At 37.8% G+C, this 13,872-nt stretch overlaps 1 protein-coding gene across 4 annotated transcripts in view; it reads right to left on the reverse strand.

Annotated features, from left to right (window-relative positions):
- Positions 1 to 360: 360 nt before the first annotated feature.
- tubgcp2 (tubulin gamma complex component 2) overlaps positions 361 to 13,872 on the reverse strand; it is a 37,034-nt gene continuing 23,522 nt past the window's right edge. For 3 of the 4 annotated variants that reach the window (XM_080789012.1, XM_080789011.1, XM_080789014.1), the window contains 6 exons: positions 11,987 to 12,115; positions 11,382 to 11,502; positions 10,239 to 10,382; positions 9,214 to 9,333; positions 1,047 to 1,210; positions 361 to 626 (listed from right to left, as the gene is read on the reverse strand). In XM_080789012.1, coding sequence (XP_080645138.1) covers positions 551 to 626; positions 1,047 to 1,210; positions 9,214 to 9,333; positions 10,239 to 10,382; positions 11,382 to 11,502; positions 11,987 to 12,115 — 754 coding nt within the window. In that variant the 3' untranslated portion in view covers positions 361 to 550. The remainder of the gene's footprint in view (positions 627 to 1,046; positions 1,211 to 9,213; positions 9,334 to 10,238; positions 10,383 to 11,381; positions 11,503 to 11,986; positions 12,116 to 13,872) is intronic. The other variant, XM_080789013.1, reaches the window with a different exon arrangement.

A 13,872-nucleotide genomic window follows, 5' to 3' on the forward strand; every position in this document is an offset into this window, starting at 1 on the left:
TGCGGAAATTATAATTGCGGAAATTGCGGAAATTGACAATTGCGCAAATGTTAATTGCGGAAATTGCGGATTTTGCGCAAATGGAAATTGCGGAAATTGCGGAAATGGTAATTGCGGAAATTGCGGATTTGCGGATTTTGCGGAAATGGAAATTGCGGAAATGTTAATTGCGGAAATTGCCGAAAAATTGCGGAAATTGCGGAAATTGAAATTGCGGAAATGGAAATTGCGGAAATTTTCATTTTTTTCCAAATCCTCAAAAAGTACTCAGAAAGTTCAGCATTCTTTCAAATGTACAGTCCACTTTAATTAAAGCATTTTATGTATACTGCAAATGTTAGAGCACAAGTAATTGTCCAACAGTTCCACAATTACATTTCTTACAGTACATATATATGTATACATATACAATGAAATCTTCTTTTACATAAGAATGGATATTATTTTTTGTGGGTAGCCAGCATTGAACAGATAGGCAAACATGAGTAAACTTGGGTTGTTATTATTGCTGGAGGAGCGTTTATACATGACTAAAATGTTGAAGATGCTGCTATGCAGCCGCTTTCTGACTCCTCTCGATAGCCATCCTCTCCAGGCGCTCAGTGTAGAATCCATTGAAATCAAGCCTGAGGAATCACAACAAATAAATCTGTTAGCATTTATATTTAGTAGGTTATATTAACATTATTGAGCTCTTCTAGCCTTACTACCTATTATGCCTAAACGTTTTAGGCATTTTTTTTGTATTTTGAAAAACATTTTAAAATAGTTCAAATATCCTACGTTGACATGTTGTGACCTTGTAGATTAGCTATTTAAACTATTTTAAAATGTTTGAAAAAGGCGCCCATGGCAACGAGGGCGTCGCGGGATAGGCGTGAATGAGGCACTGAATGAGTTTTAATAGAGAAAATACATCATGTATACTGAAACCAGATATAATCATTAAGGAAAGTGTATGCATGCACTATGTGTCAATTTCCATCATTTTGGGACCCTCCGAGGGGTCACGACCCGCAGGTTGAGAAAACCTGTAGGTAGCGCACCTGTAGATGATGTTGATCATGCTGTGTTCGCAGTCGTTGGTGCTGTAGATGCTGAGTTTGTCCAGCAGGTCGAGCAGCAGAGCGCTGAAGTTGCTGTCAAACTTGCTGATGGCAGCTTCGAAGCCGGGGTCTGACTGAAGGGCATCGACATGGTCAGCCTGAAGCTACAGCCAGGGAGAACGGGGCAGACAGAAATGCATTCAAACCAAAGTGTTTGTTTTTGGCATCAAATTTTGATTTTAGTTCTAGACATATAGGGCTGTATTTTGCGTGTCTTAATGATCAATGACATTTGGCTATTCTGAGTGGCCAAAGAGCATTGATCACGCCTCCAGGTCTTTTGTTTACTCAAGTTAGGTAATAAGACCTGGTACTTAAGTCTTGAATAGTTTTCATTTAGTTTTAGTCATTTTAGTCAATTTTGAAAAAAAAAGTTAGCCTCGTTTCTCATCATTTTGGACCATGGGCTATAGCCCATATCGTACGGCATACTATAGCGCGCCGTTTTTCATCATTTTTGAGGATTTTTAAAAAATGACGAAATGACAAAAACGATGGGTTATAGCCCATGTTTTTTGAAATTTGAAAAAAGAAGTTAGCCTCGTTTCTCATCATTTTGGACCATGGACTATAGCCCATATCGTACGGCATACTATAGCGAGCCGTTTTTCATCATTTTTGAGGATTTGAAAAAAATGACGAAATGACAAAAACGATGGGTTATAGCCCATGTTTTTTGAAATTTTGAAAAAAAAAGTTAGCCTCGTTTCTCATCATTTTGGACCATGGGCTATAGCCCATATGGTACGGCTTACTATAGCGCGCCGTTTTTCATCATTTTTGAGGATTTAAAAAAAATTACGAAATGACAAAAACGATGGGTTATAGCCCATGTTTTTTGAAATTTTGAAAAAAAAAGTTAGCCTCGTTTCTCATCATTTTGGACCATGGGCTATAGCCCATATCGTACGGCATACTATAGCGCGCCGTTTTTCATCATTTTTGAGGATTTGAAAAAAATGACGAAATGACAAAAACGATGGGTTATAGCCCATGTTTTTTGAAATTTTGAAAAAAAAAGTTAGCCTCGTTTCTCATCATTTTGGACCATGGGCTATAGCCCATATCGTACGGCATACTATAGCGCGCCGTTTTTCATCATTTTTGAGGATTTGAAAAAAATGACGAAATGACAAAAACGATGGGTTATAGCCCATGTTTTTTGAAATTTGAAAAAAGAAGTTAGCCTCGTTTCTCATCATTTTGGACCATGGACTATAGGCCATATCGTACGGCATACTATAGCGAGCCGTTTTTCATCATTTTTGAGGATTTGAAAAAAATGACGAAATGACAAAAACGATGGGTTATAGCCCATGTTTTTTTAAATTTTGAAAAAAAAAGTTAGCCTCGTTTCTCATCATTTTGGACCATGGGCTATAGCCCATATCGTACGGCTTACTATAGCGCGCCTTTTTTCATCATTTTTGAGGATTTAAAAAAAATGACGAAATGACAAAAACGATGGGTTATAGCCCATGTTTTTTGAAATTTGAAAAAAGAAGTTAGCCTCGTTTCTCATCATTTTGGACCATGGACTATAGCCCATATCGTACGGCATACTATAGCGAGCCGTTTTTCATCATTTTTGAGGATTTGAAAAAAATGACAAAATGAAAAAAACGATGGGTTATAGCCCATGTTTTTTGAAATTTTGAAAAAAAAAGTTAGCCTCGTTTCTCATCATTTTGGACCATGGGCTATAGCCCATATCGTACGGCATACTATAGCGCGCCGTTTTTCATCATTTTTGAGGATTTGAAAAAAATGACGAAATGACAAAAACGATGGGTTATAGCCCATGTTTTTTGAAATTTTGAAAAAAAAAAAGTTAGCCTCGTTTCTCATCATTTTGGACCATGGGCTATATAGCCCATATCGTACGGCATATTATAGCGCGCCGTTTTTCCGCATTTTTGAGGATTTGAAAAAAATGACGAAATGACAAAAACGATGGGTTATAGCCCATGTTTTTTGAAATTTTGAAAAAAAAAGTTATCCTCGTTTCTCATCATTTTGGACCATGGGCTATAGCCCATATCGTACGGCATACTATAGCGCGCCGTTTTTCATCATTTTTGAGGATTTGAAAAAAATGACGAAATGACAAAAACGATGGGTTATAGCCCATGTTTTTTGAAATTTTGAAAAAAAAAGTTAGCCTCGTTTCTCATCATTTTGGACCATGGGCTACAGCCCATATCGTACGGCATACTATAGCGCGCCGTTTTTCATCATTTTTGAGGATTTGAAAAAAATGACGAAATGACAAAAACGATGGGTTATAGCCCATGTTTTTTGAAATTTTGAAAAAAAAAGTTAGCCTCGTTTCTCATCATTTTGGACCATGGGCTATAGCCCATATCGTACGGCATACTATAGCGCGCCGTTTTTCATCATTTTTGAGGATTTTAAAAAAATGACAAAATGACAAAAACGATGGGTTATAGCCCATGTTTTTTGAAATTTGAAAAAAGAAGTTAGCCTCGTTTCTCATCATTTTGGACCATGGACTATAGCCCATATCGTACGGCATACTATAGCGCGCCGTTTTTCATCATTTTTGAGGATTTGAAAAAAATTACGAAATGACAAAAACGATGGGTTATAGCCCATGTTTTTGAAATTTTGAAAAAAAAAGTTATCCTCGTTTCTCATCATTTTGGACCATGGGCTATAGCCCATATCGTACGGCATACTATAGCGCGCCGTTTTTCATCATTTTTGAGGATTTGAAAAAAATGACGAAATGACAAAAACGATGGGTTATAGCCCGTGTTTTTTGAAATTTTGGAAAAAAAAGTTAGCCTCGTTTCTCATCATTTTGGACCATGGGCTATAGCCCATATCGTACGGCATACTATAGCGCGCCGTTTTTCATCATTTTTGAGGATTTGAAAAAAATGACGAAATGACAAAAACGATGGGTTATAGCCCATGTTTTTTGAAATTTGAAAAAAGAAGTTAGCCTCGTTTCTCATCATTTTGGACCATGGACTATAGGCCATATCGTACGGCATACTATAGCGAGCCGTTTTTCATCATTTTTGAGGATTTGAAAAAAATGACGAAATGACAAAAACGATGGGTTATAGCCCATGTTTTTTTTAATTTTGAAAAAAAAAGTTAGCCTCGTTTCTCATCATTTTGGACCATGGGCTATAGCCCATATCGTACGGCTTACTATAGCGCGCCTTTTTTCATCATTTTTGAGGATTTAAAAAAAATGACGAAATGACAAAAACGATGGGTTATAGCCCATGTTTTTTGAAATTTGAAAAAAGAAGTTAGCCTCGTTTCTCATCATTTTGGACCATGGACTATAGCCCATATCGTACGGCATACTATAGCGAGCCGTTTTTCATCATTTTTGAGGATTTGAAAAAAATGACAAAATGAAAAAAACGATGGGTTATAGCCTTAGAGTATATATACAATAGAGAAGGCACCCAAGTTCTCCTCCCGTCCACTTGCATTGAGTTGCTCAGAAGCGCATGAGGCGAATCCACTCCTCCTTCCGGTTTAGGAGCCCTGTGCATTCTGGATTTTTGCCCTCAAACACATGAACGCGCGACGACCGACACATGAACTAGCATCGTGCGTGTGTGCGTGTGCGTGCTACTCGTGGTGAACGCGCATCGCTATGTTGGCAGCAGACTCGTCTGCTGTTTTTTATCATATTAGCATTTTGAATAGATTAAGAACATGGATGTATCTGATTCTTTAAATTCGTTATTTTTATACACCTCTATGAACTGTTTACACACCATATAATATAATATTAATGCAATAAACTGAAGTTCATTCCAACTTGTGTTATTGTGTGGTGCAGTGCTGCAGTTGAATATTTGCTTTTAAAGGGACTTTATACTTTTGCTAATTCACATTTAGAAGAGAGTGAAAATATAGGCTACATACATTTTACAAATACACTTTACCAATGACAATGTAGAACAATTTTAGCTCTGAAGAACACTTTAAGCCTGCATGGCAAATGCAAGGTCACAGCACCACTCTAAACTATTAAATAATAATGCTACAGATCTCTAATAAAATGCCAAAATACAATAAATGATGGGTTCTTTTTCATAGCACTTGTAGCACTATGAATGCAAATATAATAAATATTAAATATGTATCAGACAACCAACAAATGTAATACAAACTATATATTTATATAACAAAATAATATTTAAAGTGTGACAATATTGTCACAATTGTAAAATTGTAATTGAAAAAGAATGTCAATATAGTTTAAAAAAGAGCACTTTGACACTTGTCATGCCAATTTGCGCACCACTATGAGCAATGACTTTTTAGACATAATTACTAACAAAAATACCAAATCGTACATGATCTACTGCTTGACCAGACAGATATTGTTTTTGGTTCTTTAGACAATATGAACATATTATTCCAATATCTGATATGCAGAATAAATGCTGCGTAGGCTATTCTATGCCATTCAGGTTCATATATGTGCATAGGAAATATGTCTCAAAACTGGATGTACAGTATTCCAGTCCCACTGTTGTTTATCCAGTGTGAATAATAGATTATTTTAAAAATCATTGCAATTTGATCTGTGACTTTTGCAGAACCCAATGTTTTAATTCAGAGGTTGGTTTAAAATGAAAGCATTTTGATTATCTCGGTAAGCACATCAATACGAATCTGGGTTATTATTGTGGTTATCTTAGCACTTCATCATGGATTCCTTGGGTGAAATTCCCAGTTTTACACTTCACATGTGACATAGAGAAATTCTTCCTTGATCTCCACCTTTTCTTAACTGCACTTTGTCCAAACAGAATAAATGTAATTTACACACTTAACCATAATTTGATTTTAATTGGAAAATTGATCATTTTCAGTGTTATGGAATAATTTAACCATTGATTTTAGACTGTAAAGAGACGGCACTGCACAGAGCTCCACGACCACCAGTCAATCATTCAACCTCTGCCCAGGGATGGAGGCTTGAAGACGGGGTAGATGGAGAGACATACGCCTGGCAGAAAATGACTTTCGCCTACTTGTAGGTTATCAAACCATGTATTTATATCGGTAAATAATCATGTTGATGCTAAATCAACATTAACATTTCATGTACAGCTGCTATTTAAAAAAAAAAAAAATGAATTCGGACTCGGGAGTTCTACAGCAGAAGCCTATGGTAAGTGAATGGGAAGTCCCTGGCAGTCAAAATGACATTAAGCGATCTTTATAATCTTAATACTTGGTCACAAACCAACTATTTTACAAGAACAATATTGATGTAACTAGAGATTAGACAAATTATCTATATTTTATATACACAGAATAATAAGTAATGAGCAAAAGTCCTGATGCGACATTTCCTGGTTTTAATGCGGTCAGTCTCTCAGCGCTCCGCTCTGGGGCAGAGCTCAGAGAGCTGGCTGAAACTTGCTGGAGTGGGCGGAGCCTAGTGCGCGTTCATGTGTTTGAGGACAAAACCTTACCAAACTGCAATACCTTCTTCGGCCACTATGTCCATTGCGCTTCAGGATTTCCTCTGGGTGTCTTCTCTATTGTATATATACTCTAAGGTTATAGCCCATGTTTTTTGAAATTTTGAAAAAAAAAAGTTAGCCTCGTTTCTCATCATTTTGGACCATGGGCTATAGCCCATATCGTACGGCATACTATAGCGCGCCGTTTTTCATCATTTTTGAGGATTTGAAAAAAATGACGAAATGACAAAAACGATGGGTTATAGCCCATGTTTTTTGAAATTTTGAAAAAAAAAAAGTTAGCCTCGTTTCTCATCATTTTGGACCATGGGCTATATAGCCCATATCGTACGGCATACTATAGCGCGCCGTTTTTCCGCATTTTTGAGGATTTGAAAAAAATGACGAAATGACAAAAACGATGGGTTATAGCCCATGTTTTTTGAAATTTTGAAAAAAAAAGTTATCCTCGTTTCTCATCATTTTGGACCATGGGCTATAGCCCATATCGTACGGCATACTATAGCGCGCCGTTTTTCATCATTTTTGAGGATTTGAAAAAAATGACGAAATGACAAAAACGATGGGTTATAGCCCATGTTTTTTGAAATTTTGAAAAAAAAAGTTAGCCTCGTTTCTCATCATTTTGGACCATGGGCTACAGCCCATATCGTACGGCATACTATAGCGCGCCGTTTTTCATCATTTTTGAGGATTTGAAAAAAATGACGAAATGACAAAAACGATGGGTTATAGCCCATGTTTTTTGAAATTTTGAAAAAAAAAGTTAGCCTCGTTTCTCATCATTTTGGACCATGGGCTATAGCCCATATCGTACGGCATACTATAGCGCGCCGTTTTTCATCATTTTTGAGGATTTTAAAAAAATGACAAAATGACAAAAACGATGGGTTATAGCCCATGTTTTTTGAAATTTGAAAAAAGAAGTTAGCCTCGTTTCTCATCATTTTGGACCATGGACTATAGCCCATATCGTACGGCATACTATAGCGCGCCGTTTTTCATCATTTTTGAGGATTTGAAAAAAATTACGAAATGACAAAAACGATGGGTTATAGCCCATGTTTTTGAAATTTTGAAAAAAAAAGTTATCCTCGTTTCTCATCATTTTGGACCATGGGCTATAGCCCATATCGTACGGCATACTATAGCGCGCCGTTTTTCATCATTTTTGAGGATTTGAAAAAAATGACGAAATGACAAAAACGATGGGTTATAGCCCGTGTTTTTTGAAATTTTGAAAAAAAAAGTTAGCCTCGTTTCTCATCATTTTGGACCATGGGCTATAGCCCATATCGTACGGCATACTATAGCGCGCCGTTTTTCATCATTTTTGAGGATTTGAAAAAAATGACGAAATGACAAAAACGATGGGTTATAGCCCATGTTTTTGAAATTTGAAAAAAAAAGTTATCCTCGTTTCTCATCATTTTGGACCATGGGCTATAGCCCATATCGTACGGCATACTATAGCGCTCGTTTTTCATCATTTTTAGCCGATCTACAAGCTCACAACGCGCCGTGCAGTGACGTGCATGCAACCAAGTGTAAAATGACTTATACTGGAGCCCCTTCCTAACATTTTAGTCTAGTTTTTATTTGTTGACGAAATTGTCAATACTGTATACGATGACTAAGGTCACGGTAGACTCGAATGCGTATAGGCGGGGAAATTGGGATTCTTGCATATTTAATTGCCTGCGGTTTGCCTTCACACTGTCATTCGCAGCAATTGGAAACGCAGCAGGGGGGACCTTTATCAATGTGTTCCATTCATAAACTAGCCTACACAGTGATCATCAAAAATTATGAAAAACGGCGCGCTATAGTATGCCGTACGATATGGGCTATAGCCCATGGTCCAAAATGATGAGAAACGAGGATAACTTTTTTTTTCAAAATTTAAAAAAACATGGGCTATAACCCATCGTTTTTTTCATTTTTGTCAAATCATCAAAAATGATGAAAAATGGCGCGCTATAGTATGCCGTACGATATAGGCTATAGCCCATGGTCCAAAATGATGAGAAACGAGGATAACTTTTTTTTTCAAAATTTCAAAAAACATGGGCTATAAACCCATTGTTTTTTTCATTTTTTCATTTTTGTAAAATCATCAAAAATGATGAAAAACGGCGCGCTATAGTATGCCGGGGATTTTAGTAGTCACGTTTTATACCATTAAAAATGACCTAAATACATTCTCCAGACATCCTGGGTTCTCCTACAAGTGTAATTGATTCAGCATGAACACTGAAGCATTCTAAATACATTTACGCAAGCTTTAATCCTGATAGAGTATGGGCCGATTCGGCGATTCATACTCCTATTTTACCGCTGCTGTAGTGCCGAAATGATTTCGGCCAACTTTAGGACGGTACCCGCCCCCCCCCGAACCTCAAATGACGTCACATTGTAGGCTCTACAGCACCGAACCGACTTTTATTCGGCTCAAAAATAGGAGTATGAATCGGCCCTAAGTCAGCCTCGGAGCTGACGGGCAAACGGCACACGCGCAACGTAGGAAAATGGCCTTCTGAAATGCCGGTACGCTCAAAACATCAGCGTAAATTGCGTAGTGAATGGGTCAACAGACAGTCTGAAGTGTATACCTTGGTGGTTATTTTCTTTTTCTCTGTGTCCTCAGAGCCTCCTGCCTGCTCCTGCGTCCGGCCTTCCTTCATGACATGTTCCAGTGACAGCCGGTCCAACCTCATGCTCTGGGTGAAGCGCTGCATCAAAGGCAAAAAACGAGCTTAGCCATGTTCAATGTGTTGCTTTCATTTCATTTAGTTTGTTTTTTTTTAACTACAAATGGACCCTAACGGGTCCATGTGGTTCTTTGATTTTACAATATACATTGGGGTCCCATAGATAGAAATGCCATTAAATGGGGGACCGTAGCCTAATTCAGGTAATTATTAAATTAAACTGGTTGAGAATCACTGCTAGAGCCGTAGAAATCTTTTCTAATGGGGGTCCTTGGTGTGTATCTTCTAATGGGGGTCCTTGGTGTGTATCTTCTAATGGGGGTCCTTGGTGTATATTTTCTAATGGGGGTCCTTGGTGTATATTTTCTAATGGGGGTCCTTGGTGTATATCTTCTAATGGGGGTCCTTGGTGTATATCTTCTATTCTACAACAGGTCATTTCGAGGAAGCAATCCGATTGGTTGAAACAGCCTTCTAGCCGTGGGTTAAACCTGCAGCACCATTCACCACCTAATCAAAACAAAGAATTCAGCTGCTCTGTTCTCCCAGAGTGCTAGCAAACTCGGTGGCTAGGCTAGCTAGTTTCTTGGGACATTTGTGGTCGTAGTGACTACATCAGTCATTAAAAAAATATTTTTTTTCAGCGATTTTCTTAGTTTTAAGGGTAACTGTTCTAGAATTGCAATATGATGCTTGCGGAACTCAACTTCGTCTCGTTCCTGACCGCATCACTGTCGTGGCAATAATCACGTCAACCCACACCCTCTTGTGTATTATTGCTTAAATGGGGGTCCTTGGTGTATATTTTCTAAAGGGGGGTCCGCAGGCTAATGAGTGTCAATTGGGGTTCCTTGACATGAAAACGTTTGAGAACCAGCCTCTGCACTAAAACAACACATTATGATGTTCACGTCATGCTGACCAACCTGCATGCAGTTGGTGAACATGAAGCAGATGGACATGAGCCTCTGGAAGATCTTGAGAAGCTCAGGGTTGGTCAGCATGCAGTCCTTCAGACAGTTGTCCAGGAAGCTGGTGTGGTGGCACAGGACGTCGTCGATGTTGGACGCCTGCAGTGGTGGGGGGGGGAAAGTACTACTACTTTGAGTTAAAGTATCAATACTGCAATATAGAAGTACTCTGTTACTAGTAAAATAAAATAAAAAGTCCAGGATTCAAGATTCAGGATTCAGGATTCAAACCTAACCTAAAACCTTTGAGCTTGTGGTAGATTGGCTATTTTTGCTCATTTTGTGTGACACTGTAAAATTACATGACATTAGGGAATTTATTTACAAAAAATAAATAAACATACAAAGGATACAATCATTACAATCGAACACTTTCCACTGTCTTTAAATGATTTTATTCCTAGTGTTTTTTTCTCTCCCTAATAAAGTTGTTTTTATTTTTGTTGCTTCCTCTTGCCCCCCCCCCCCCCCCCCCCCCCCCCCATGTAAAGTGTCTTAGAAAAGCGCTATAAGTTTGAGATATTATTATTATTATTATTATTAATATTAACCCATTTTGGGCGGGAACCCCTTTTGGTGTTAGCATCATGTTATGCTTTAGCTATTGAAAAATAGCAGATCTACAAGCTCATAGCGCGCCACTGGCGCGCTACGAGCTTGTAGGTCTGCTATTTTTGAAAAATCATATGTGGCGCAAATCTTTGAATATATATTCTTTCAAAGTGAACTCAAAGCTGCTTCCCTCTGGCATTCGCCTAAAAGTCCCAGGGGCCAAAAGCAACAGGTATAAGTTCTCCTTCGTGCCTTCGTAGCTATCAAGGCTCTAAATGCCGATAGAAGGAGGTAAATTTTATTAATTGTATTAATTTTTTATACAACTTTCTGGAAAAGTTATGAATTATAATGTTACACTGATACCTTTAACTGCCATCCTGTTTTAAATGTTCTATGTGTATTATGTGCCTTTTTGCTGTGTTTTTGTGTTTCATGTTACCTGCCTGTGTTATGCCTTGCTGTAAACCAAATCGCCCCACGGGGACAAACACATAAATGAACCTGAACCTGAACTCAGGTTTAATGGGTTAATCCGGAACTCACCGATTTCAGGTTGTTCTCCATGATGTGCCACGTGGGCTCCATCACCTCGAACATCATGTAGTACTGAATGTTCTGCACAAAGTTCAGCATGCGCTGTCGCAGGGCAAACGCCCCGGCAAACCTACACGCCCAAAGGGAGCTCAGAATAAAACGGTTGCGGAGGTACGATTTGCTCAAATGAACGAACACTCAATAAGAAACTGGGGATGCTAATACAATTTACAATTTAGGCATTTAGCAGACGCTCTTAATCCAGAGCGACTTACATTAAGCAAGAACAAAAGCATGGAAATACATCACATAAAAACATTCATCTGAAACATGCGTAAGCTAAGAAAGTAACAGTGGAATATCTATATAATGAAACTATACATATAAACTATACATATATACTACTATGCTATACATATGTACTATGGCGTGCTATGACTATATACAATGCAATTCTAGTGCTGTCTACATAACATGCTATAAGTCTGTATCAAATGCTATCTAAGTCTACAGAAATGCTATCTAAGGGGGTAGGGTAAGTGCTATGGGCCATGATGGAGTCTGAAAAGGTGGGTTTTCAGACTACAGACTAATAAAAGGCACAGTTTACTCACCATTTAGCAGAATGTAAGGAGTATTGCTTTGCATCTTTGTTGGTGATCCACACGTTACACAGCAGTCTCTCCACATGTTTGCAGTAAAAGATGTGCCTGAACAGCATCTGGTATCTAGTGAGCGCTTTCCTGTGAAAGAGGTGAAGGCACAACATGATCACTGATTTGCGGTAAAATATCTGAACGGTATCTGGTATCGAGTCAGAACTTTGTATTTGTATTTATTTATTCAGCACAGTATAAAAAACAACACAGTGAACATATAAATATGAGAAGGGTAAGGTGCTAGGCTGAGGCAAAAAAGCCCAAGGGGCTTATACGAGGCCTCTACCTATATAAATTAAAATGAAACATTGTATATGAGATATAGAATATCCAGAAGACATGATTGCAGTATATAAAACATAAACAAAACAAAAACACAACAAGAACATGATTAGAATTTTTGGTTATTTACATGATTAGAGAAAAGAATAGATAATACAAAGAAATATAATTAGGTGATCTGGTCAATTAAGTGGGTCCTAAACTTATGTTTGAAATTGTTTAATGAAGTAGAATTTGATGAGATTGCTGTATAGGTGTTCCATAGCTGTAGGCTATAGCCCACGGTCCAAAAAAATGACGAAATGACAAAAACGATGGGTTATAGCCCATGTTTTTTGAAATTTTGAAAAAAAAAGTTAGCCTCGTTTCTCATCATTTTGGACCATGGGCTATAGCCCATATCGTACGGCATACTATAGCGCGCAGTTTTTCATCATTTTTGAAGATTTGAAAAAAATGACGAAATGACAAAAACGATGGGTTATAGCCCATGTTTTTTGAAATTTTGAAAAAAAAAGTTAGCCTCGTTTCTTATCATTTTGGACCGTGGGCTATAGCCCATATCGTACGGCATACTATAGCGCGCCGTTTTTCATCATTTTTGAGGATTTGAAAAAAATGACGAAATGACAAAAACGATGGGTTATAGCCCATGTTTTTTGAAATTTTGAAAAAGAAAAAGTTAGCCTCGTTTCTCATCATTTTGGACCGTGGGCTATAGCCCATATCGTACGGCATACTATAGCGCGCAGTTTTTCATCATTTTTGAGGATTTGAAAAAAATGACGAAATGACAAAAACGATGGGTTATAGCCCATGTTTTTTGAAATTTTGAAAAAAAAAGTTATCCTCGTTTCTCATCATTTTGGACCATGGGCTATAGCCCATATCGTACGGCATACTATAGCGCGCCGTTTTTCATCATTTTTGAGGATTTGAAAAAAATGACGAAATGACAAAAACGATGGGTTATAGCCCATGTTTTTTGAAATTTTGAAAAAAAAAGAGCCTCGTTTCTCATCATTTTGGACCGTGGGCTATAGCCCATATCGTACGGCATACTATAGCGCGCAGTTTTTCATCATTTTTGAAGATTTAAAAAAAATGACGAAATGACAAAAACGATGGGTTATAGCCCATGTTTTTTGAAATTTTGAAAAGAAAAGTTAGCCTCGTTTCTCATCATTTTGGACCGTGGGCTATAGCCCATATCGTACGGCATACTATAGCGCGCAGTTTTTCATAATTTTTGAGGATTTGAAAAAAATGACGAAATGACAAAAACGATGGGTTATAGCCCATGTTTTTTGAAATTTTGAAAAAAAAAGTTATCCTCGTTTCTCATCATTTTGGACCATGGGCTATAGCCCATATCGTACGGCATACTATAGCGCGCCGTTTTTCATCATTTTTGAGGATTTGAAAAAAATGACGAAATGACAAAAACCATGGGTTATAGCCCATGTTTTTTGAAATTTTGAAAAAAAAAGTTAGCCTCATTTCTCATCATTTTGGACCATGGGCTATAGCCCATATCGTACGGCATACTATAGCGCGCC

The sequence above is a fragment of the Protomyctophum bolini genome (assembly GCF_963924005.1).
Source record: "Protomyctophum bolini genome assembly, chromosome: 18".
Classification (NCBI taxonomy): domain Eukaryota; kingdom Metazoa; phylum Chordata; class Actinopteri; order Myctophiformes; family Myctophidae; genus Protomyctophum; species Protomyctophum bolini.